General features: G+C 36.3%; 1 protein-coding gene across 1 annotated transcript in view; it reads right to left on the bottom strand.

Moving 5' to 3' along the window:
• csul (protein arginine N-methyltransferase 5) overlaps window positions 1-24,325 on the bottom strand; it is a 243,651-nt gene that overhangs the window by 27,347 nt on the left and 191,979 nt on the right. The window contains exons 14-15 of the mRNA XM_090384061.1: window positions 17,142-17,235; window positions 778-894 (exon numbers count right to left, since the gene is read on the bottom strand). Of these exons, the coding sequence (XP_090240187.1) occupies window positions 778-894; window positions 17,142-17,235 (211 nt within the window). The remainder of the gene's footprint in view (window positions 1-777; window positions 895-17,141; window positions 17,236-24,325) is intronic.

Raw genomic sequence — 24,325 nt, 5'->3', positions numbered from 1 at the left:
GATCGCTGTTCACACGACCTCCCGTTCAATGTCTTCTACCGCATGACGAAGGCATTTCGGACCCTGCAATGCTATGTGATTCCGATTCGTCTTTGTGCCCCCTACACCTCCTGCAAGTTTGTCGCACCGGTAGTGAATCACCCTGTATACAATTACACAGTAATGAACAAAACAGTACTTGTTTTAATGGGTAACTTGTATTCACCGTACTGCTGAATGTTACAGCAGCAGAAATAAAACTTAGCAATTTTGTTATCATGTGCAAGAAATTTACTGAATTTCTCCTTACAGCACAATTGCTATCTATTCAGATGTATTACAAGAGAATCAAAGATTTATTAATATTTTAAATGAGAATTATGAATATTCTGTGCAATTAATAAGAGTATCTGAATAAAAATTTCTCTTGATTAATTAACAGGTTGAGATTAATTAATACTGACATGATCTGAACAGAATTCACCAACATTGTAAACAATTGTTAAAAAAGAAAAAAAGTATTAGTTAATTTTACTAAAAAAACTTTGTTTAAAATAACGTCATTGTCCATATGGGTCATAATGTAGACATGATATTAATGAATGGTGAAAACACAAACCAAAATTATATATTTGTTCAATGAAATATGGTAATCTTTTATAAGAAGGAATAAAGATATAATTGTTAACAACTATCTACATCAGTGAATATATGAATATAGAGCTCTAGAGCTTCATATGCGTTTTAAGAGAATCTAATTGTCCATAATCAAAAAAATAAAAGGAGGAGGATACTTACTCAGTGTAATATCTTTGTATAGCACTGTGTCAAAATAACCACTGAAACCATGCAAAGTGCAATTGGCTGAAATGTCAAAGGTAGCACATTTGTATCTTGAATTATCTGTTACTTTATCTGAAATTAAAATTTAAAAATATCAATAAGATAAACTTGAAATGTAAATTATATTGACTGTCATGTACAAAGATAAGTATTAGAAAATAAACTATCACTACAGCTATTAAATATATATAAAGTAAAACCCTGTTATTTCGAGATCAGATAATTCGAAGTTGAGTAGCCCCCGGCAAACACCATCGGATTTTGCATACTTCTTAGTTCAGATAATTCAAAATATGTGTACAATGAAATTTGAAGGAGTTATTACCTGGTCCAGTGACCCGCGAACATATCATTTAATTCGAAATCTCCAATCATATTGTGTGTTTACACGGAAACCTTCCATGCACAAATAGCATTTTTGTTCTCCGTTTACAGAGCTATACACTGTTGGTTTATCGGATGCCAATTCAAAGTCATTCAGGATTATCGAAGTCTGTGTGGGACATAGCCTCGAACTTGAGAAAGCACGTCATGGTAAGTTGCATCGTTAATGCTTTTTAAATTTTATTATGGTTTTATTAGCACAGGATTTAAGAGGTTCTACCATCATCATCATAAGCCATTTTCATCCACTGCAGGATGAAGGCCTCTCCAGCAACTTTCCAGTTCCTTCTGTTTTGTGCAATGGCCATCCATTTACTACCCACAAACTCATGAATTTCCTCTGTCCATCTCCGTTGTTGTCTTCCAGGGCTTAGCTCCTCTTGGGTACCATTCTGTTATTTTTCTTAGTCCATCTGTCATCATGTCTTCGAGCTGTGTCCTGCCCAAGACCATTTTAGTTTTTTAGTTTTGATAAGAATCAAAACTTATACAGTTCTACTGTATAAATTTTAAATGCAATATGATAAAATACTATTGTGTGTGAGATTACGCTCCCCTTGAGGCGGTTTTTTTTTTCTCTTATAGAAAAATTCTATTTTGTTAAAAAGAAGAAAGGACTACAAAATGGCTATGAAGAGGAAATATATAGAGCTAAATATTTCGGAAAAGTTAAATCTGATTTGTGAGGTTGATGAAGAAGTGCAAACCAAAACAGAAATTGCAAAACAATATGGTATTCCACTTTCAAATCTCTCAACATTTCTTAAAAATCGTGATGCCATAGAAAAACAATTTGAGAAAGGAAACGGACATGGGAAGGATGAAGAGAACATGGAGTGCAAAGTACGAAGACATAGAGAGTGAATTGTTAGAGTGATTTTTTCAGTGCAGGCCTAATAATATTCCACTATTAGGACCTATGATGAAACACAGGGCTGAAAAAATTTCACTGAAGTTAGGCAAAGATTTTAAATGCTCCAATGGGTGGTTGCTACAATTTAAAAAAATGGCGCAATATTGTAACACTACGGATTTTTTGCAAAGGATCTTCAGTGTACATTGAGGCTGCAGAAAGATGGTGAGAAAATGCAAAGCCTGTTTTGGAGAGTTACGATCCAAAGAATATTTTTAATATGGGTGAAAGCGGAGTTTTCTACAATACTGCCAGATAGAACCCTGGCAATGAAGGGAGAAACATGTAGAGGAGGAAGAAGAGTAAGGAAAGGGTAACAGTTCTGCCTTTTTGCAATTCAGATGGAAGCGAAAAGTTGCAGCTTTTGATCATTAGAAAAACCACGATGTTTCAAAGGAGTGAAATGACTGCCTTGCATTTACAAGGCTAACAAAAATGCATGGATGACAGCAAAATTATTCTATGAGTGAATGCAATGTCTCAATAGAAAGATAGCTGGACAAAATTGTGAAATTCTTCTCTTGATGGACCAATGTGCAGTACACAACTGCGAAGGACTCGCTCTAAAAAATATTAGTTCTTTAACTACCAGCAAACACAACCAGCTACATGTAGCCTCTAGATCAGGGAATTATTTAACATGTTAAAGGGTTATACCGGAAAAAACTGGTGAGATACCTCATCAGGGAGATGTCCAGGAACATTCCCATTACGGAAATGGAGCATGCTGGACGCAACGAGGAACGTTGTAGTTTCATGGGAAGAAACTCCTTCCTCTGTCATTCAAAACTGCTTCAGAAAGGCTGCTTTTGGTGAAGAAAATTTTGATGATGATGACGCATAAGACTTCATATGGCCTGAGCAGCAGCAAGTTGAAATGGAGTGTGCAACCAATTTTGAAGACTAGGGCTGTACTGAGCCGAGAATGAAAAATTGCACCATACTGTTAATCATGGTAACATTGGCAATTATTTAATCTTTCTTTTGGCACCTTTTAATCTGAGGTAGGAGCCTCGTTTGCCACATCTCTGTTGAAGACTATATAAAGTCTATATATAAGGTCGTTTGCAGTAGTGATGACAATGTCGTCACTACTGCAAATGACCGTGCTCCAGAGAAAAATAGCACCGATTGTGAAGAAGGTGATGAGGCTGAATCGGAAGACGAGGAACAAGAGCCATTGAAAGAGATGCATGTTACGCGCAAGGAAGTATTTGTGGAAATTTCCACCGTGGAGAATGTGCTACATAAGCATTTGTGTGAGGACGATAGTTTAGCAGATGCAATGGACAAAATATCAAAAAAAAAGTTTGTGCAAATGTTATTTCAATTGTCTTTTTTATGATCAAGTTCATTGTTAAATTTTTTTTTTCCTTTCTCATCTCTATAAACAGTTTATTTTAGCATTTGGCTCTGAGAATTGCGATTGGCCAACTTTTCCTGCTGGAACGATGCAATAAGTAAATTCGATTTTTTAAAAGTTCGTTTAATTCGAACCTGGATAATTCAAAGCGGTATATTTTTTTGGTCCCTTGAATTTTGAAATAATGAGGTTTTACTGTATATATACACAAAGATATAGTTTTTTTTTTTTTATCAACATTGTTGTAAATTTTAAATGCAAACTACCGTTGCTTAGCTCTCTCTGTACTAAATGGGTATTTACTTATTTACAAAAAAAAAAAAAAAAAAAATAAATAAATAAAATACATATATAAAAACCAACAATATAACTCTCTTTAAAGACACAACTTACTTTTATTTTTGTGGAAAATAAAATGATAAAAACTTAAAGTAGCCATGATCAACCCTGCAGTGGCAGACTTTTTTTGTTCCCACCAAAAGACAATTTTATTTTTACATAATGATATATTGTTTGAAAAATAAAATTGCAAACGTTAGAAACCTATTAAATGGACTTTTAATAGGTTTCTAATATTAGAAACCTATTAAAAAGAAATATTAATGAATAAGAATGTCCAAAAATGGGAGCTTTTCTCCAACTAAAACAATCTTCCACCAACTCCAGTTTTCTGGAACAGATCTCCTCCTACTATCAAACAAAAATTTAAAGAGCATTAAATATCAATGGAGTAGACAAAGTCCAATCATTCTTTAATACATTAGACATGGAGACAGTGTTTTATTACTTTAAACAGTTCAACACAGACAGAGAGAGAGATATTGGCCCACGGTTTAGAGAGATTCAATTTTTTATTGACATTCTAAAAAATGTACCAACGTGCCACCACCAGCCAACATCTGTTTACTGTCCAACTTTAAACTCACAGAACCAACTTTTCATCTTCCTCGTTTATCCATTCAACTGCCGTTTTCTGGAACAACCTTCCTTCATATGTAGTGTCTACAGAAGTTCAAGTCCAATGTCAACAAATAACTTCTTTGTCTTTTCAACCTCCAACCCATGCATTGTACTAAGTACTATAGGTTCTAATACCTCTCGTGTTTGGGGATTTCACAAAAAAAAAAAAAAACCACCCGATTTTTCAGTTTTTATTTATGTATTTGTTTATGCCAGGAATGAAGTAAGTGTAAAAGTTTACTTATTAAAAAGCATATGCTCGTAGAACAATAGCATGGTACTGCTTTACGTCAGCCATTTTTCTAGCAGCTTTATGAAGAGTACGAATTCATAGCTGACATTTCTTTCACTGTCATTCTTGTAAAATTAATAATCATCAACTACAAGGTTAAACTAAAAATGATACACGGGACAACAAACCGTTTTTTTTTTTTTAAATTTTTAAACTTATTTTTTAATAGTGTCTAACCATTCATATGGTGAAAATGGAAAAATCAATTTTTCTTACAATTTTTTTAGCAAGACATGCTGCTCATGTCACAAGGCCTAATTGCACAAAATGTCACTTGTCGCTGTAAGACACACACTGTATGTTTCATACTACAGTCAGTCCTCGTATAACGTGTTTACATTACACGAATTCGATCATACACGATTTATAAATAGGGGAACGATATCTTATATAACACGAACCGAATTCGCTTAAGCACGATTCGTCTTTGTGTTTACAAGAAATGGCAGTCGAACGCAGAATCACCCCAACCGAATGCAACACGATAGGAATGAAGAGAAGATTCTGAAAATGTATTTATGTTTTTTATATTAGTGAAGGGGAAACACATTTCACCATAATAACGTAAAAACCAACACAATTCCAGCTATCGGTATAATCGCAAATGCAATTAGATCGAGTTTACTATCAGTCTATAACAGATTCCACTAGCAGAAACGCAACTGGAAATTGTTTTTATTGTTTTATGGTAGTAACCCCTAGAAATGTGCTTTAGTAAAATGTGGTGTTAATTTCTGCCTTTATGGTGTTTTTTATTCAGTTGCTACACGCGCGCAGCTTTGTGTATGTGTATGAAGCATGTCTCCTCGTTTTGTAATTGTGCTTTATTCCCTAAAAATGAGTAAAATACTTAAAAGGTGTGAAAAGGAAGCGTCCTGGTGAAGACACTGCAGATTCAGAGAGAAAAATAAAAGCAATATTGATAAACAGAGGCGGACTGGTTCAAAAATTCTTACCTGGGAAAATTTGTAGTGACCTCATACTAGCGTTTATGGCCAAAATTACACTGGTCTCCGGTCCACCGGGGTTTCTCCGGGAAGGCTTATGGCCAGTCCACCTCTGTCGATATAGAAAAAATATGAAATTGTGAAACGCCTTGAGCGAAATGAAAGACCATGTGATATTGCACGTGCTACAGACCTAAATGAGGCAACGCCGAGAATTACAAAGAATGCAGAGAAAATAAAAACAACTTTTATAGCAGGAACAACTCAAAGCGTAATTAAAATCCATTAGATTAAGACACAAAGAATTGGAAGAGATGGAACGGCTGTCATCTGTTTGGATAGAAAATCAAACAAAAAACAAGTTTGCTTACAAAGCAAAAGCATTAGCAATATTTTATTACGATTATTTATTGTTTGGTAATGTTTTGGTTAAAATGTGTGTTCAATCTTGGGTGGTCGGCACCTAACCCTATTTTTCCCATAGGGCCTGTTGTTTATATTGCACGATTTTTCATTGCACGAGGGTTTCTAGGAACACAACTATCGTGCTATACGAGGACTGACTGTACTTGTTTACATTTATTACTCCAGCTGATGCATTTATGAAGCAGCATGGAAAATTTCTAAAATTAATTTTCCAAAGTTGTATGTCGTAATGAAGATGTGACCCAACATCACTTTTTGGTCCTGGCTAGCAATGTTTCTGTATATTATTGAAAAAAATCCCACGAATTGTGTATGCACTGTTCTAGCAGCCACGTGTTCTGCTCAGAGAATTTAATGTACACCTCTGCAATTATCCCTAGTTGATGCTAGGCAAATGGTAAATTATTCTGAGATTACTGTTAACCAAATGCAGTACCTGGTCTTTACAAAATTATATCCCCATTAGAGTGCTTACACATTGCCGTGAGTGAGTGTGCAAAAGAGTGAGCAATAAGTTGCGAAATCTCTGAACTCGAGCTGTCTGTGAATTCTGAAAAATTTTGTGGATAGAATTTTAGAACAATACAATAAATCATATTCACCTATTAAAGAATAAAACATATAAAACAGAAAAATTATTAATACTACTATTATAAAGAAAATATGACTATTACTAATAAATAAGCTAACATTTATTATTACTACTACTGCTAGGAGTCGAGTTGTTGCATGTGGAAGGATGGACAGGGTAAAGACACGTAGGTGCTTTTACTAAAAACATTCACTTATTAAAATTTTTGTTTAATTTTGCCATCTTTCACAAGGTCAATCCGTTCACAGCAGCAACACTTGCACAACGCAGGGAGGTGCAGTTCGCCGCACATGCACAAAACGTTTATCTCGCTCAAGAATCAGCAACATTGCTTTGTAGCTCACTCACATTCGCTGGCAATGTGAAAGCACTCATTCAAGCCAATGTGCAGGCACCCTTACACTCATTAACCCTGCCTACCTTTGTATCATCAGAAACAGACATTAAACTTGATATGCCACCACATTAACATCAACAGAAAATATTAGAAATAGTAATTATGAGAATGGGTCCTATAACGACCCCTCTCACAGCTACTGTTTCATAAATAAATTAATTATTTTTACTCATAAGTAACTTGTTCTTAATGCTACACTGGTCCAATTTGTGCCCAGTTATTGATGTGGAACTGATTAAACTCAACTGTAAATAATGTTAGAATTATTCTTTACATACAATTTCTTTGTGAAAACATCATTGTAGCTAATTAAATTTTTCAGACATGATTTCCCTTATAATGTTGTTACTATGTAGTAGATGATCTTGTATTACTTTTTTAACCACGGACTGGCTCCATAATTTCCCCCTAGCACAGATGTAAAACTTGCACATCTTCAATTATTCACTTCACCCTTTACACTGCCTTTGTGAATCGGAGAGATGATTTGCACATTACCAATCTTGAAGGATTCCCCGAATCCAAAGATGCTCTCATGATTATAGCTAAAGGTCCAACTTCCTATTTTGCTGCTTCTTTTAAATAATTAGATGGATTCCACCAGTCCCAAGTGCCTTCTTTTGGCTGCAATAATTTCTCCGCTGGTTTTCTCATACCAAATTAGTGAAACAAATAAATGGTACCGATTATTCATAGCAGATTTTACTTTGTCATTTGGTCTCTGGCCCAAAGGGATGAACCATTGTTCAATTTTGGCAGCAAACCACCAAGTACTCAGGCTTTCAATAAAACAACTCCACACATGCTGTTAATTGTTTTAATAAACTGTTAACTGTTTCAATAAAACAGTCAAGTTTGCTTTTGTTAGCCTGTCAAAATTCCTGCAACATATCTTCAAATAAAATTTAGTACTTCATTCAAGGAATTAACCATAAATTCCTTGGTCTTGGTAGACTTTCTGAAAGACTACTGCACATCATGGGAATGAGAGTAGCCTTGTGGAGGTGAAGTTTTTATGGCTCCGGCTAATAGAGAAGTTTTTTAAAATTTGTTTTATTAACTTAAATTGGCATACCAATTTATTTCCTAGAGTAGCTTTATATTCCTAGTTACGATACTTAATTTAATTTTTAAATTTGATAGAGATTCTGTAGGTTATTATTTAGTATTGGTAAGGGTATCCAATCTATGTGTTTTACATGTTATTTGGTTTTTAGGAGCATTAGTAACTAAGGCCATATTGGTGGTCACTCTCTGATCTTTCCGCATCCTCCATATTTGGTGGTGATGGGCTGGAACCTCGGTCTAATCAAGAAGCGTGTACTACGCACTGCTGCTCCTTCCCACCTGGCTACGGAGGTGCCCAGGTGTTTTACAAGTTTTGCATCTCCGGTGAACGGTACGTTTTTAGCTATATTTAGCCGCTTTATTGACTTAATTGTTATATTAAATTATTTTCTATAAGTAGCTTATAGACCTAGTCAAGATCCTTGGTTTATTCTGAATTCAGATAGCGAGATTTTGAAAGTTAATTAATACTTAATGTCCATAGATTTACCGTTTGTAACTTGCCGCCATTGTTATATGATACGTTATATCCCGTACTAGATAGCGCAGCTTAGTATAGTATATAATATTATAAATTAATCAGTAAAATTTATTAATCTTGTTAAACTTCATTGTCAATTAATTGTACTTTTTTAACTAAATACATATAACGACTTAGATTTTACAAATGTAACATTATTAATTAATACATAACTTGATACGGAAGTTATATAATGAAACTCGGAGATAACAATCTATACCAAAATATATATATACACAGGTTGGCCTCGATTAATGTGATTAATTCATCCCGCGAGCGCATCGCGCAAAACAGAAACACGTTAATTGAATATTATAATCAATATGAAAAATTATAATTGGTTCTTGACCTTCTGGAATGTCCATAAAGAATTTTAAAAATACCTTTTAAATAACTTTAACTGTATACAATGTACAAGATAATGAAAATAATTATGGAATTAAATGTTTATTGCATAAAACAGCAGTTCCCAAACTGTGCGCTGCGGAATATTTTAAATTTTCGAGGGAAACACAGCGATACTCGACAGTTGACGGACACTGTGTGAACTACTAGCTCGAGGTAGTTCACAGTTTCAGCATTTCTTATTAAGATGTTTGGACCTAACTACTAAACGGAACTGTTAGGTATATCTTTTGGTCTGAGTGCGCCTTGAAAAAATTACTGAGACACTAAGTGCCGTGAACTGAGAAACTTTGGGAACCTCTGACATAAAATACACAATGAAGAAATGACTGTTGTGGAAATATTTGAACAGTGTTGACTTTCTCTTTTCATCAATCAATTTCCGATAGCCGACAACAATCTTCTCTGGGCCCCGGAGAAATAAATATCGCAGAGAACCTCAAATCTTTTGTTTGAGGTTCTATGCGATACGAAAGATTTCATCTAATTTTTAAACTATTGCATAAAAAAAAAAAAAAAAAAAAACGTGTTAACTGGAAAGGTGCATCATGTAAAGTGAAAAGTGGTATAATTTTTCAAATAGCGTTAACTGAAAATCGCGTTAATCGAACTCGCGCTATGCGAGGCCTGGCTGTATGTATATATATATATATATATTTCCAAAGTATATAAAATTATTAATCAATAAATAAACCAACACAGATCCGATTAATGCCATCTTATATGATTTAACATTACATCAGTCTGTATATAATTTTATTATTTAAGATGTTAGCTATAGTGGTAGCGTCTAATGATGTAGTTATAATCAAAATTTAGCAGGTTATAGTGTATACCGAGAAATCAACCGGTACGATATAACGGCCCAGGAAACATAAGAACCCATGTAAGCCCCTACGGCAACCTGAAAAAAAAAAAAATATATGCAATATAACATAAGGCAAAAGCTTACATATCAAAATTATATTATAAAATAAAATTATGTTAATTATAGGTATATAGATACATTGAAAGGGACTTTTTCGAGGACTAACCCTCTCAATGTATCAACCACAATCAACAGGCTATCCGTTTCTGTAGTCATCATCCAGCTTAACGGTGTCCAGAATATAGCTATGTAGTATGAGATAGCTATACCAAATGAAGGTAGTGTAGTATTAGATCACAAAACCAAAATATATTACGGTTAACTAAAATTAATATATCCCAATTTAGTTGTTAGCTGGCAAGATGACTGTTAGCCCGATGGATAGCTAATTTACAAAAATAATAATAATACATAGCTAATGTAGAATTATATAGAAAGAGATCCATCCTTTGTTAAACATATACATATGTGGTATATTATATATCGTATTAGTAGCATACGCTAAAAGTAACAAGAAGCAATAGTAGCATAAGCTAAAGAAGGCGAACGGAAGTAGAGTAAAGTATAGATATAGTACCTCAATCCCCCTCGAATTACTCTAATAGTTCATGATGTATGAAAAGTAGAATTATTACAGTAAAAGGTAAAAAGAATAGAAAAGGTGAAGCGTAATTTTACTTAGGATAAAACCGGGAGCGTAACTTCCCGTTGATTGATTGATTGATTTTTGGTAGTTGTTGGCGCATCGGCTTCTGTGGCCATATTGCACCTCCCAAGGTTTTTGCAGTACTTTGATCCAAGCCCGAGGCGGGAATCGAACCCGCGACCTTTGGGTTGCCAGGCAGGTACTTTACCCACTCGGCTAGCCCGGTCGGCGTAACTTCCCGTCTCTTATAGTAAGGGATCCTGGTTATTAGATATAACAAGAGTCAATAAGTATACGATAAATTTATATATATAAAATGCTTACCACTGCAAAGAAAATGTAAGAAAGACAGAATAAATCCACACGTGTAGCATATATGCGTACCTAACCGATCGAAGCACCCCCTAGTAACTGTAGTTAATGTCACTGAATAGCCAAAATTAATTCTAAAATCTATAGTGCCCTCTGCAATTTTGTATATAAATATGGAACTAGCATATAGTAATGTCAACAAATAGATAGTTCTAGGAGACTTCGTAGAGGATAATAGAATTGGTTCCTACCCATAGAGTAAATATAGGTACAACTTTTTCAATGAGTGTAAGCTATATATACCTTACTCCATGGGCAGTGCCTACTATGTACATATATACATGTCCAACAAAAGCTACCTATGCCAACAGTAACTTAAACGAAATACATCTACATATTCTATGCTGTATAAGTGTGGCTCAAGATTTTATCCATAATAAGATGTGGGTTAAGGTTATTGTGCCTTTTGTTAATAGCTATCAAAATAGCCTTATGTATTACCTACATACCTAAGTTATGTAGTTAATTTTACTTATCCTAAGTAAAATTACGCTTCACCTTTTCTATTCTTTTTACCTTTTACTGTAATAATACTTTTCATACCTCATGAACTATTAGAGTAATTCGAGGGGGATTTAGGTACTATATCTATACTTTACTCTACTTCCGTTCGCCTTCTTTAGCTTATGCTACTATTGCTTCTTGTTACTTTTAGCGTATGCTACTAATACTAATGCTACCTATACGATATATAATATACCACATATGTATATGTTTAACAAAGGATGGATCTCTTTCTATATAATTCTACATTAGCTATGTATTATTATTTTTTTGTAAATTAGCTATCCGTCGGGCTAACAGTCATCTAGCCAGCTAACAACTAAATTGGGATATATTAATTTTAGTTAACCGTAATATATTTTGGTTTTGTGATCTAATACTACATTACCTTCATTTGATATTGCTATCTCATACTACATAGCTATATTCTGGACTCCGTTAAGCTGGACGATGGCTACAGAAACGGATAGCCTGTTGATTATGGTTGATACATTGAGAGGGTTAGCCCTCGAAAAAGTCCCTTTCAATGTATCCATATACCTATAATTAATATAATTTTATTTTATAATATAATTTTGATATGTAAGGTTTTGCCTTATGTTATATTGCATATATATATTTTTTTCCAGGTTGCCGTAGGCGCTTACATAGGTTCTTATGTTTCTTGGGCCGTTATGTCATACCGGTTGGTTTCACGGTATACACTATAACCTGCTAAATTTTGATTATAACTACACCATTAGATGCTACCACTATAACTAACATCTTAAATAAAAAAAAAAAAAAAAAATAAAATATATATTGTGTTATAACTGCATTGGGATATAATGGGAGTGCTGTCACTCAGGAGAGAAGGGGGGGGAGAGGCAATTTCCCTCTGAATCACAGCCTTTTAAAATGAACTGCTTGTTTAATGTTTGTGGACAATCAGGTACGGGACATGATATTGCCAAGGAGAATGTCTCTGTGTGTGTGCACGTGTGATGTAAGGACTGTGAGGAAATCAGGCAAAAACTCAGCATTGTTATGGGCCTATAATGAAAATATATGATACAAGCTGTATATATGATAAAATACAAGATTTCATATGCCTATATGAGAGCTTGAAGGATAGGGTGGATGTCCTCAAAAGATCTAAATTGAAGAGCCCATCAATCTCTCAGCTGCTGACATCAACGCCAGAGCCTGCACTTCATCATCATGCAACACAGCGACAACCTCCAAGGCAGAATGCGCCAGTCCCACAGGAACTAGTAGTTGTCGGTGACTCTATTGTCAGAGAAATGGGGAATATATTGTGAAAAAAGGATAGGTGGAACAGGACCAGGGTATGTCTGCCAGGGGCAAAGGTTGATGATGCTGCAGAGAGCAGATATCATCTTTTAACGGCACAAAATGTGATATTGTTGTACACGTTGGCACTAATGATATTAAGAGTAGGAGACCAGCAGAATTACTTAGCAAGTACAGGTCACTGTTGAAAAAAAGCCGTGAATTAGGATTGAATTTGAAAGACACGATAGGAGGGAGTATATGCCGAGAGCCTTGTCAATAAATTCAGCCCTGGAGAGATTGTGCAAGGCTCAAGGGGTAGAATTTTCCTTAGCCTGGTCTGTGCTTGTTAACGGAGAGACTGTTTCTACAGGGATGGGATAAACTTAAATAGAAAGGGTGCAAGAATATTTTCCGACGCTATCGAGGCAGTGTTAGGTGGGTCGGAAAACTGCTAGCTTGGGGAGGATACACGGACTAATAGATTAACAGTAGCCGTTGGCAGAGGTGAAAGTGATTCTTGCACTGGTTCTATTGGAATGAGCAGGAGCCTGGAAAACAAGACCCAGGGTATTTCAGAGACTGCTGGGGGTCATTGCAGTACAAATAAACACATGGATTGTGTCAGGGTAGCAAAGAATAGGAGCAGGTTGATTGATTTGGTAGTTGGCGCATCGGCTTCGGTGGCCATATTGCACCTCCCAAGGTTTTTTGCAGTACTTTGATCCAAGCCCGAGGCGGGAATCGAACCCGCGACCTTTGGGTTGCCGGGCAGGTACTTTACCCACTCGGCTAGCCCGGTCGGCGAATAGGAGCAGGTGCATGTATAATTGCATGTACACAAATGCTAGGAGTTTGGTAAATAAATTTGATGAAATTGAGGTGTTGATCAAAACATCAAAGGCAGATATTGTTCGGATATCAGAGACGTGGTGTCACACAGGTATAGAAGGAATGTAGAACTGGAATTTGGGGAGTACAATGTGTACAGGAAGGATAGACAGGATACGAAGGGAGGTTAGTTATTTGGTTTTTTTAGGAGCATTAGCAACTAAGGCCATATTGCTCCGGGATATGCGGTGGTCATTCCCTGACCTTTCCACATCCTCTGTATTTGGTGGTGACGGGCTCGAACCCCGGTCTAATCAAGAAGAATGTGCTATGCACTGCTGCTCCTTCCCACCTGGCTATGGAGGCGCCTTGAAGGGAGGAGGGGCTATGCTATTAGTTAAGAAACAGATAAAATCCAAGGAAATGAAGTCAGTCGACATCACTGGACAGGGCAGTGTCGAGTCAGTTTGGTGTTACATAAGCACTGGGAGATCAAAATTGAGAGTAGGAGTGTGTTATAGGCCTAATGACTCTGATGAGTATAATAAGAAACTGTACAGGGAAATAGAGTGGGCCAGTAAATCAGAGAGTCTTATAATTGGGGATTTTAATTTCCCAGATATTGACTGGAATTTGTGGGTTGGTCACTCACACACTAGCAAGGCTTTTGTGGATTTATTGGACGATTGTTTTCTACATAAGCATGTTCGGGAGGCAACCAGAGGGTAATACTCTTGATCTGATTATCAGTAGTGGTTCTTCATGCATTAAGAATCTGCAGATAAAGGAACCACTAGGTGGTAGTGATCACAGTGTGCAGAAGTGGGATTTACTCAAAGAGGTAACTACCATCAGGAGTAAAGGGAAGGGTTTTTGCTTTCGTAAAGGTGACTACGGAGGTCTGAGACAGTATTTAAACGCTATATGGTGGGACCAACTGATGATGTTACCAACAGCAAATTCAAAATAGGAAGCATTCAAAGAATTAATCTTGGAAGCTACTAGGCCTTACATACCAACTAAGAAATATGGTTCAAGGTTTAGGCCTAAATGGATGTCAGATGAAGTAATGACACGTGTGGCAGAGAAGAAAAATGCATGGGATACATATAAATTAATGAGTGACATGGAAGCCTATGATAGATATAAGCTGGTCTGTAACCAAGCCACAAAGGAGATTAGGCAGGCAAAGGCAGATTATGAGAAATCTTTGGCAAAGGATGCAAAGAAACACAGCAAAGAGTTCTTTACCTGTGTAAACTCTAGAAGGAAAAGGATGAATTAGATTAGTCCACTGGATATTGATGGTTCAACTGTTGATGATCCTGTTCAGATGGCTAACAAACTAAATGAGTATTTTGCATCTGAGTTATTCAGGGAGGGGAATGCCAGAGGCAAATTAAACTCTGACAGTGAGCTAGATCATTTTTTAATAATTGACAGTAAAGTGGAGGAGAAATTGTTGAAGATAAACATAAGAAAGGAACCTGGGGTGGAAGGGACCTATCCAGTTATATTAAAGGAGGCAGCAAAGTAAGTAAGCAAACCCTTTGCCATAATTATAAGAGCTTCCTTGGACTGGAGATGTACAAATGTGACCCCAATTCGCAAAGGAGGATCAAAGGGTGACACAAGTAATTATAGACCTGTTAGTTTAAATTCTGTTCCAGGGAAATTAATGGAGGCACTGGTTAAAGAAGCACTGCAGGATCATCTAGACAAGACTTCAGTTATAGCTCGGACCCAGCATGGTTTTGTTAAGGGAAGTCTTGACTGACCGATTTGATTGGATACTATGATGTGGTCACAAAGGAACTGGATGCAGGGAATAACTTTGATATCATATATTTGGATCTTAGAAAGGCTTTTGATACTGTTGCACATGGAAGACTGCTGCACAAATTGGAGCAGTGTAGCATTGGAGGCAAACTGCTGCTATGAATAAAGGGATGGTTGAGTGTGAGAAGACAGAGTGGTAATCAATGGACACTGCTCATTGTGGACTAATGGTATTAGTGGAGTCCCTCAGGGTTCAGTGTTGGGTCCAATGTTGTTTTCTGTATTTATAAATGATATTGATGATGGTATATCAGGCTTAATGTCCAATTTTGCAGACGGTACGAGGGCCGGCAGGGTTGTTAAGGACACTAATGGCAGTACGCTGCTGCAACAGGATCTACAAAAGTTAGAGCAGATGGGCTGAGGGGTGGCAAATGAAGTTTAACATTGACAAATGTAAAGTACTACATATGGGAAGCAGTAACGTATCAACTCTGTGGTACTACACTGACTGTGGTAGAGAATGAAAGGAACTGGGGGGTAACTGTGCAGGCAGACATGAAGTTTTCTGAGATGTGCAGACAGTCTGCAAGAGTAGCTCATGGTGTCTTGTCAACGATACACAGGAATTTTTCTAGCAGGGATAAGGAGGTGATTATCCCCTTGTATAAGGCAATGGCCAGGCCACACATTGAGTACTGTATACAGGTCTGGAGGCCTCATTTTAAGAAGGATGTAGAGCTGTTGGAACGAGTACAGAGAAGGGCAACAAGGTTAGTGAATGGAACGAAGCGTTGCTCTTACGAAGAAAGGCTTAAGTTTTGCAAATTAAAGTGTTTGGAGACTAGGCACCTGCGAGGTGTATAAAGGTTTGAGCATGCTCAATGCTGATAGGATTCTTCTTGTTGCCCAGAATAATCACCTTAGAGGGCATAAATTCAAATTGAAGAAAGACAGTGGTAGGATAGATGTGCAGAAGTTTGTCTTTAGCCAGCGGGTAGTTGATTGGTGGAACAGACTTCCATCTTTTGTTGTGGAAATTAATAGCCTAAATAAATTTAAGGCTGAGCTGGACAGGTATTTGGAATGAATGGAGGGGTGAAGTGGGAGTGTTTTTTTTTTTTTTTTTTGGCTGATGCTGCCTGAGTTTGCTTTCTTGCATCGTATGCCTCTATTAATGCTAATTTTACAGTACTTAATTTAATTCTGCAAATACATAACACATTACTTTCATACACATGATAAGAAGCCTAAAGCAGAAAACTTAACATTAATCAAAATTTGGCATAATTTCTGCTTTACTATAACTTGGTACAAGCCATGTGCATTTCAAACAATTCAAATGCACTTCCTAATTTCCATATTGGGCAGTATTCAATCGGTGAGCCATGCTGTTACTTTGCATCCTATAATTTCAGTCTGGAAAATGATTTCTACCAGTACAACAAAGCACGAAATAAGAACATAAAGGCAACTCTCAAATGTTATTCTGCTATGGAATTGGTAATGCATTGAGTACAGTATATGTCCACACTTCCCAATGCATCACCAACAAAGTATTTTTTGTACTAAACTTCAAGTGTGCCCTGCAGAATGCAACTTACAGCACACAAGTTGATGTGTGAAGTTCTGTAATCCTCCTCTATTTTTGTTTATTTTATAAGTGGTATAATGATACTCTCATAAAATTAGTGTTTTCCTTTAACCAGCACAGAAATTTATAGCTTATTTTTTTTTCATAATTTTATTTGCTACTACTACAATTTATTGCAAGACATACCTTTATTTGGATGGTGAAAGGTAAACATTGGCTGTGGCTTTGCCAATTCAGTTCTGTTATGGAGACGGACAACATATGGCATCTCAAAATTAGCCTAAAGAGGCATAAGTTAATATGTCAATAATCTGATAATAAAGATATACAAATTAATAGCACAAATAAAATAATGTTGATTTGTTTATGAAGAACGTGTTTCTCACTGAAATTGTTTATTATGACACACGCACAATTATTTATGTACAAATTTCACACACTCACAGAATATGCAGATCTATAAAGCAATATGACAATAATATGATTAGAGAAAAAAAATATTATATAAAAAATATCACAATTTGAACAAAAATGCTATGCAGCACATTTATTAAACTTTGCTTACAAAGGGGACAAACGAATTTCTGAAAATTTTATTCACTAATACAGTTCATGTTTAAATACTGATACCGACTGTACGTATACAGACACCTTCCAAAACCAGGTGCTTGTTTGATTTGCTGAATTGTTTGATTAAATATTTTGTCATTTTTAATTGCTAGAAATAATGTTTAAGGAAATTCTTAAGAAAATATTATATAAAAAATATCACAATTTGAACAAAAATGCTATGCAGCACATTTATTAAACTTTGCTTACAAAAGGGACAAACGAATTTCTGAAAATTTTATTCACTAGGACAGTTCATGTTTAAATACTGATACCGACTGTACGTATACAGACTCCTTCCAAAACCAGGTGCTTGTTTGATTTGCTGAATTGTTTGATTAAATATTTTGTCATTTTTAATTGCTAGAAATAATGTTTAAGGAAATTCACATTACCTTAAGGCCTAGTTGCAAGATATTAAAACAGATGGAACAGTTTTGTTCAGGTTTGTTCAAGAAGTGAAAAAATTTTCAGTTGAAAAATCTCATAAGCACTGCTATTCAGTAGTGTTTCAGTCTCTGTTGACTCAGATGTCTATCTGTACTGTCTTATGTATTGTGCACAGCTCTAATTTGTAGCAGTCTACCATTGATAAAAACTGTCTAATTCACCTTTCCACTCTTTTCTGAAGAAATTCAATTCTTGGTGAACTCTATACAAAAATTATAAAAGATCTGAAGTACATCATTGCACTAGGTACATAAACTCAGAGGGAACTTTCTTCACCCCCCCCCCCCTCAAAAGAATGACACCAAAAACTCTGTTCAAGAGCTTGGTCTTATGTCCAACAAAGACAAATGCTGTTATTCAGGTTCCACCTAAATTGCTAATAGTTTTTATATGTACACTCCCCTTAAAAATGGGTTGTACTTACCCTATGCAATGTAATGATATAGGACGGCAGGAGATACTGTAATGGACAAAAAATCTGACAGATTTGAGGCACATTACTGCATTAAGTAATCTGATTACTGAATGTTGGCTCAGTATGAAGTACCTACAAGCAGGAGAATAAGTTTAAGAACAGTATGAAGTGTTGAGGTCCTCCTTAATCAAGGCAAATGCACCGTGTCATGACACCAGAACTCACGAGGAAGCTACTGCATTATGACTGAAAAAACTGCCAGTGTGCAAGATTGGTTCAGTGCCTGCTATCATTAGCAACGAGTTGCTAATGATAATAGGCACTATCATTAGCAACAAAAGTGTATGCTCAATGGATTTGTGTTTAATAACAGAACTGAAGGAACAACAAATAGAACTCACAAGAACCAGATTTTCTGAGCACACTATTATACACCATAAAGCAAACACAAGTTCAAAATTGCACCATACAGGCTCACCTCGACAACCGAAGGAAGTCCATACCCATGTATCAGCTGGGAAAATATTACTCACAGTATTCTGGGATCATAAAAAACAGAGTGGTTCTGGGATATTACCTGGAGAGAGCAAAAAGAGTGGAAAGTGACAAATATTGTGATGTGCTTCCAAAGCAAGTAATATGGAACTAAATAAAAAATTTTCAAATGAAACGTCATGGTTTGCAGCATGATAACACCTATCCTCAACACCCATTCTAGAGTGAACAAGATACAAAGAAGATGAAGTCTGAAGTATTATCTCACCTTCCATACTCAAGTCAACTGAGCTCCCAGTGAATATCACTTTTCCTATCCAATAAAATGACATCAGTTCTCATCAGATGAAGAGGTCAAAGTGAATCCACACAAATGGCTTCAAAACAAACACAAAACTACTTCTCTTGTGGAATATAGGATTTTTTTTTTTTTTTTTTTACAACCTAAAACATGAGCTATCAAAACCTATAGTACTTACTACAGGAACTCTCCGACTTATGTAATATTCAACTTACAGAAATGCGACTTTATGTAAGATTTTGCATTGGCAGGGATAAATGGAAGTATTGTGAAAATATGTAATGTGAATCCAATATCATATTTTTTTGCAATTCGTTCCAAGTTCTTAGATGTTGAAAATTTCACGATATTACTAAGCTATTTATTTCTCTAAAAGGTCATATTTATAATGGAAATTGAACTATTTTCATTGTTATCATATCTTTCCATTATAAGAATCAATTTTGAACACCTTTGTGATATTTTTCTAAAACATGTTTCTGGAGGTCATGACCCAAAAAAAAAAAAAAAAAAACCATTAAAAACAATTTGTACTTTTCGGTTTATTGGGCTTCTCTTCAATCTATTATAAACGGGTAGTAAACTCGATCTTACTGCATTTGCGATAATCCCGATAACTGGAATCCTGTGGGTTTTTACATTATGGTGAAATGTGTTCCCTTATACTGAAATCTTCAATCATATAAAAAAACAAATTTTCAGAAACTTTTCTTCATTCCTATTTACTTATTACAATGATGAAGGGAAAGGGACCAACGGAAAGTGCAAGTGCTGGCAGTGCTAGGAAACGAAGCAAAATTGATTTAGAAATGAAGATGATTAATTAAGCAGTACAAAGTTTGTCATTTACTGCATGGAACTAGGTCTTGCTGCTTCAACAGTGAATACTATTTGAAAGGACAGTGTGCATATAAAAGAACATGTCAAAGGATCGATGCACTTAAGACCAACAGAGATCCCAAAAGTGTTCAGATGCTATATCGAAGATGGAACAGCTATTAATAATATGGACAAAAATCAGATTCAGAAGCGAGTGCCCCTGAATCTAATGGCCATTCAAGCAAGATTTATGAAGCAAAATGGCCATTTATTCAAGCAAGATTTATGAAGCAAAATGGCCATTTATTCAAGCAAGTATTTATGAAGATAATGATAAGTGTGGCAAACCCCAAGCCAAGTTCATTGCAACCAACAGGTGGTTTAATAGGTTCAAGCATCGTGCTGGCTTACAAAACATTAAAGTATGCAGTGAAGTTGCCAGTGCCAATTCTGCAGCTGCAGAGAAATTTTGTGATGTGTTGAAAAAAATTATTGATGAAAGCGGCTATTCAACGAAGCAAATTTTTAACGTCGACGAGACTGCACTGTATTAGAAAAAAAATGCCGGATCGAACATACATTGCCAAAGAGGAAAAAACAATGCCAGGTTTCAAGGCTTCAAAAGATAAGGCATGCTCTTGCTTGGGGCTAATGCAGTGGGAGATTACAGATTAATACCACTGCCTGTGTACCATTCTGAAAATCCTTGTGCATTTAAGAGCATCAATAAAGCCACCCTACCCATGCATTTCCGATTGAACCAGAGAGAGCATGGATAACAATATCTCTCTTTGAGGATTGGTTAAAATTCTGATTCATTCCCGAGGTTGAAAAATATTGTAAAAACAAAGACGTTCCTTTCAAGATTTTGTTTCTATTAGATAATGCTCCTGGACATCCTATGCATCTAGATGATTTCAATTCGAACGAGAGTCATATTTCTACCGCCAAAATGCTTCAAAGGGTTTGAAAAAGACGAATCATATGAAGAGGCTACAGATAAGATTGTAAAGGTTGCAGAGCTACTTCAGTTGGAGGTTGTTGCCAAAGATGTGGAGGAGTTAATAGAGGAAGAAGAGAAGGAATTATCTAACAAAGAACTTATTAACTTGCAGGCGATAGTGAAAGAAGAAAATGCTGACGAAGCTCAAGATGAACCAAATGAGGAGCTGAGATGCTTCATCACCAGAGAGATGGCAATGGCATTTCGTGAAATTGCATTGGCAATGACGAGGTTTGAGAAGATGGATCCTGACAGCGAATGATTCTTAAAAGTTAATAGAGGGGTGAATGATATGCTTGAGGATTGGTTTAAATGCTGCTTCATTCCCGAGGTTGAAAAATATTGTAAAGACAAAGACGTTCCTTTCATAAATACAAAGAAATGTACAATGAAAAGAAAAAAGCCATCGTCCAGTCATCCATTAATATGTTCTTTCGTAAGGTTGGTTGAGTGACTGACCCCTTCTAAATCTCCAGTCTTCAACCTCCGCAGCGGCATACTTATCAGCTGAAGATGTCAATTCTGGCAATGAAGCTTGAGAGGTAAAGCTTACTGATGTTATGCCTGTCTCCTCTCATTATTTTGTAATTTTATAGTTTTGTAATTTTTTAAATTGCACACTTGTCATTTTTCCTGCACATGAGATAAAAAATTGAATAAATACAATAAATAATTCTATTCACATGTTCATTGAACCTTTCTTTTTTGATTCAATCAATTCAGCGAGCACAGTTGCGAGTGCTGCACAAGCACGGGGAAAATTCAGACTTATGTAGAGTTCCGCGGAATGCAACCCTTATGTTAATCAGGGAGTGCTGTAATGTGCATGGGTAGGAGGTTGAGAGGATGAAAGAAGATATTTGTTGACATTAGACTTGAACTTCTGTAGATTAGAATCATCAGAAAATACGTATGAGGGAAGGTTGTTCCAGAAAACGGAAGTTGAATGAATAAATGAGGAAGAACAAAAGTTGGTTCTGTGAGTTTGAAGGGGGACAGTAAAAGGATGTTGAGCGGTAACGGCACGTGTTTGGATTGCTTTGAAAGAGAGAACAGGAATTATAGAAAACAATTCAGAAGAACAATGGCCATGGAAGTATCTATAGAAAAGGCATGCAGCAGAAATAGAACATCTATGAGACAGAGAGTGAAGAGACTCTGTTATAGACGAGTCATTAATTAACCTAACTGACCACTTCTGATTAGAAGAAGCCTGAGAGAGGTTTTGGAGGCACTGCTCCAGATCAGAGAACAGTATTCCATGGCGGGGAGGATCTGCGATTTGTACAGCGTGAACAGTTGCTTGGAAGAAAAGTAACACTGAGATAGAAGCGAAAGAGAAAAAAAAAATCCCAGTTTTTTAGATGCAGAGGAAGCAATATTTGTAATGCGCTTATGCCAAGAGAGATTAGACGTGAGGGTAATCCTCAATAGAGATATGTCATTTTCCCAGAAACCCGAGAGTCATTGAAGATAAGCATAGAAGCAGAAGAATCCTTTTTGCGAGATATAAAACACGACTGAGTTTTAGAAGGATTGAAATCGACTAAGTTATCTTTGACACACTTGAAGATTACTCTGGATCGGCATTTAAGGAAATTGTAGTGGATATTCGAGAAGTTGAAGCTGTTTAAGTAAGGCAAGATTTCTCTAACTAGAAAGTGGAATGCAATGTGCTATCATCAGCAAAACTATGGACAGGATTTCCAGTCAATGAAAGAAGGTCATTAATGTACAAGAGGAAAAGAGTTAGTGGTCAAAGAGAAAACTGGATACCCAATTACAAAAAACCAGTAGGAAAACCATATGCTGGAAGCTTATTTAGAAGACCTTTATGGCAAACACGAATGAAAGCCTTGGAGATGTCAAGAGCAACTACTTGTGTTTCACCCAACTTTTTCATTGAATTTGTCCATAAATGGGTAACATAAGCCAGAATATCACCAGTGGATCAACACTGACAGAATCCATACTGGCAATCATTGATTGTATGGAAAGTTTCTAGATAGTTTAAGAGTTGGCGGTTAATTGATTTCTTCATTACTTTAGAAAGAGTAAAAGTAATTGCAATGGGATGATAATTGGAAGGAAGGGATTTGTCAATCATTTTAGGAAACCATCTGGATATGAGCAAATTTCCAATCAGAAGGAAAAACACCTCGGGAATAAGAAAGTGAAAAAAGGTGACACAGAACAGGAGTAAGTTCATTTCAGCACAGGTTTTGAAAACAAGTGTAGAAATACCACCAGGACCTGCAGCTTCCTTAGCATCAAGATTGTTCAAATTCCTTCTGACGTCCTTTTGACGGAAGACCACAGGGGACACTGAATGGAGCATACTGGGAAAGGTGGGAGGTGGTTTACCAAGATCATTAATACATGAGTTGGGAAAAAAAAAAAAAAAAACAGGCTGCTAGCATATCAGCTTTATCCTTGGCTGAAGTGGCAATAGAACCATCTGGTTTAGACATAGATGGGAACATAGATGGGCAAATGTTGCAGCCAATAGCTTTGGCAAGAGATCAGAATGCCCGGCTACCAGTTGGACAAGAAGCAAGTTTTCTACTCTTAGCGTGTTCTAAATCTAGTTTCGGTTGATTAATAACTGCTTTGCAATTGTTGTGAGCCTTGGTGTAGGTAGAAAATGAAACTGAAGATTTGGAAACAAGCAATTATGATATGCAACATTCTTCTCTTGAACAGATATGCAACATTCTTCTCTTAGCACAGTTATAGGAAATCCAAGGTTTACATAAAGGATTCCATCCCCCAAGAACAATATCACTGACACAATCTGAGCAAACACTGACACCAAAATTTTTGAAACAGTAACCCGACCAAGGAAATGAAGAAATTTCACAGATCATCCCATTTTGCATTCTTGTAATGTCAAACAACAAGAGGTTGAGAATGGCCATGAGAGAAAGCGTCCATTCGAGAAGAGACCATCACCAAGTTGTGATCTGAGGTGCCTAGAGGACCACTCACCTCAACTGTGTACTTAGAAGAGTTGTTTGTGAGAAAAAGATCAAGTGTGTTGGCTGTGTGGTTAGGATTGTCTGGTATTCTGGTAGGTAAATGAACAATCTGTGTTAGGTCATTAGTAATTGCAAAAGCCTCAGGATCTCGACCAGCCGGAGTTGCAAACATTAAAATCACCAAGGAAAGATGGAGTGGAGGAAGAATTCTAAGTGATCAGTGGAGTTGAGAGAAAGATTCAGGCAACAGATGAATTTGACAGAATGTGGTAGAGATTTTAGACTCCCAGGTAGCAAGCA

Source organism: Mastigoproctus giganteus, chromosome 10 (genome assembly GCF_048544385.1).
Source record: "Mastigoproctus giganteus isolate SK-2022 chromosome 10, ASM4854438v1, whole genome shotgun sequence".
Taxonomy (NCBI): Eukaryota; Metazoa; Arthropoda; class Arachnida; order Uropygi; family Thelyphonidae; genus Mastigoproctus; species Mastigoproctus giganteus.
This window is presented reverse-complemented; position numbering and strand designations above follow the sequence as displayed.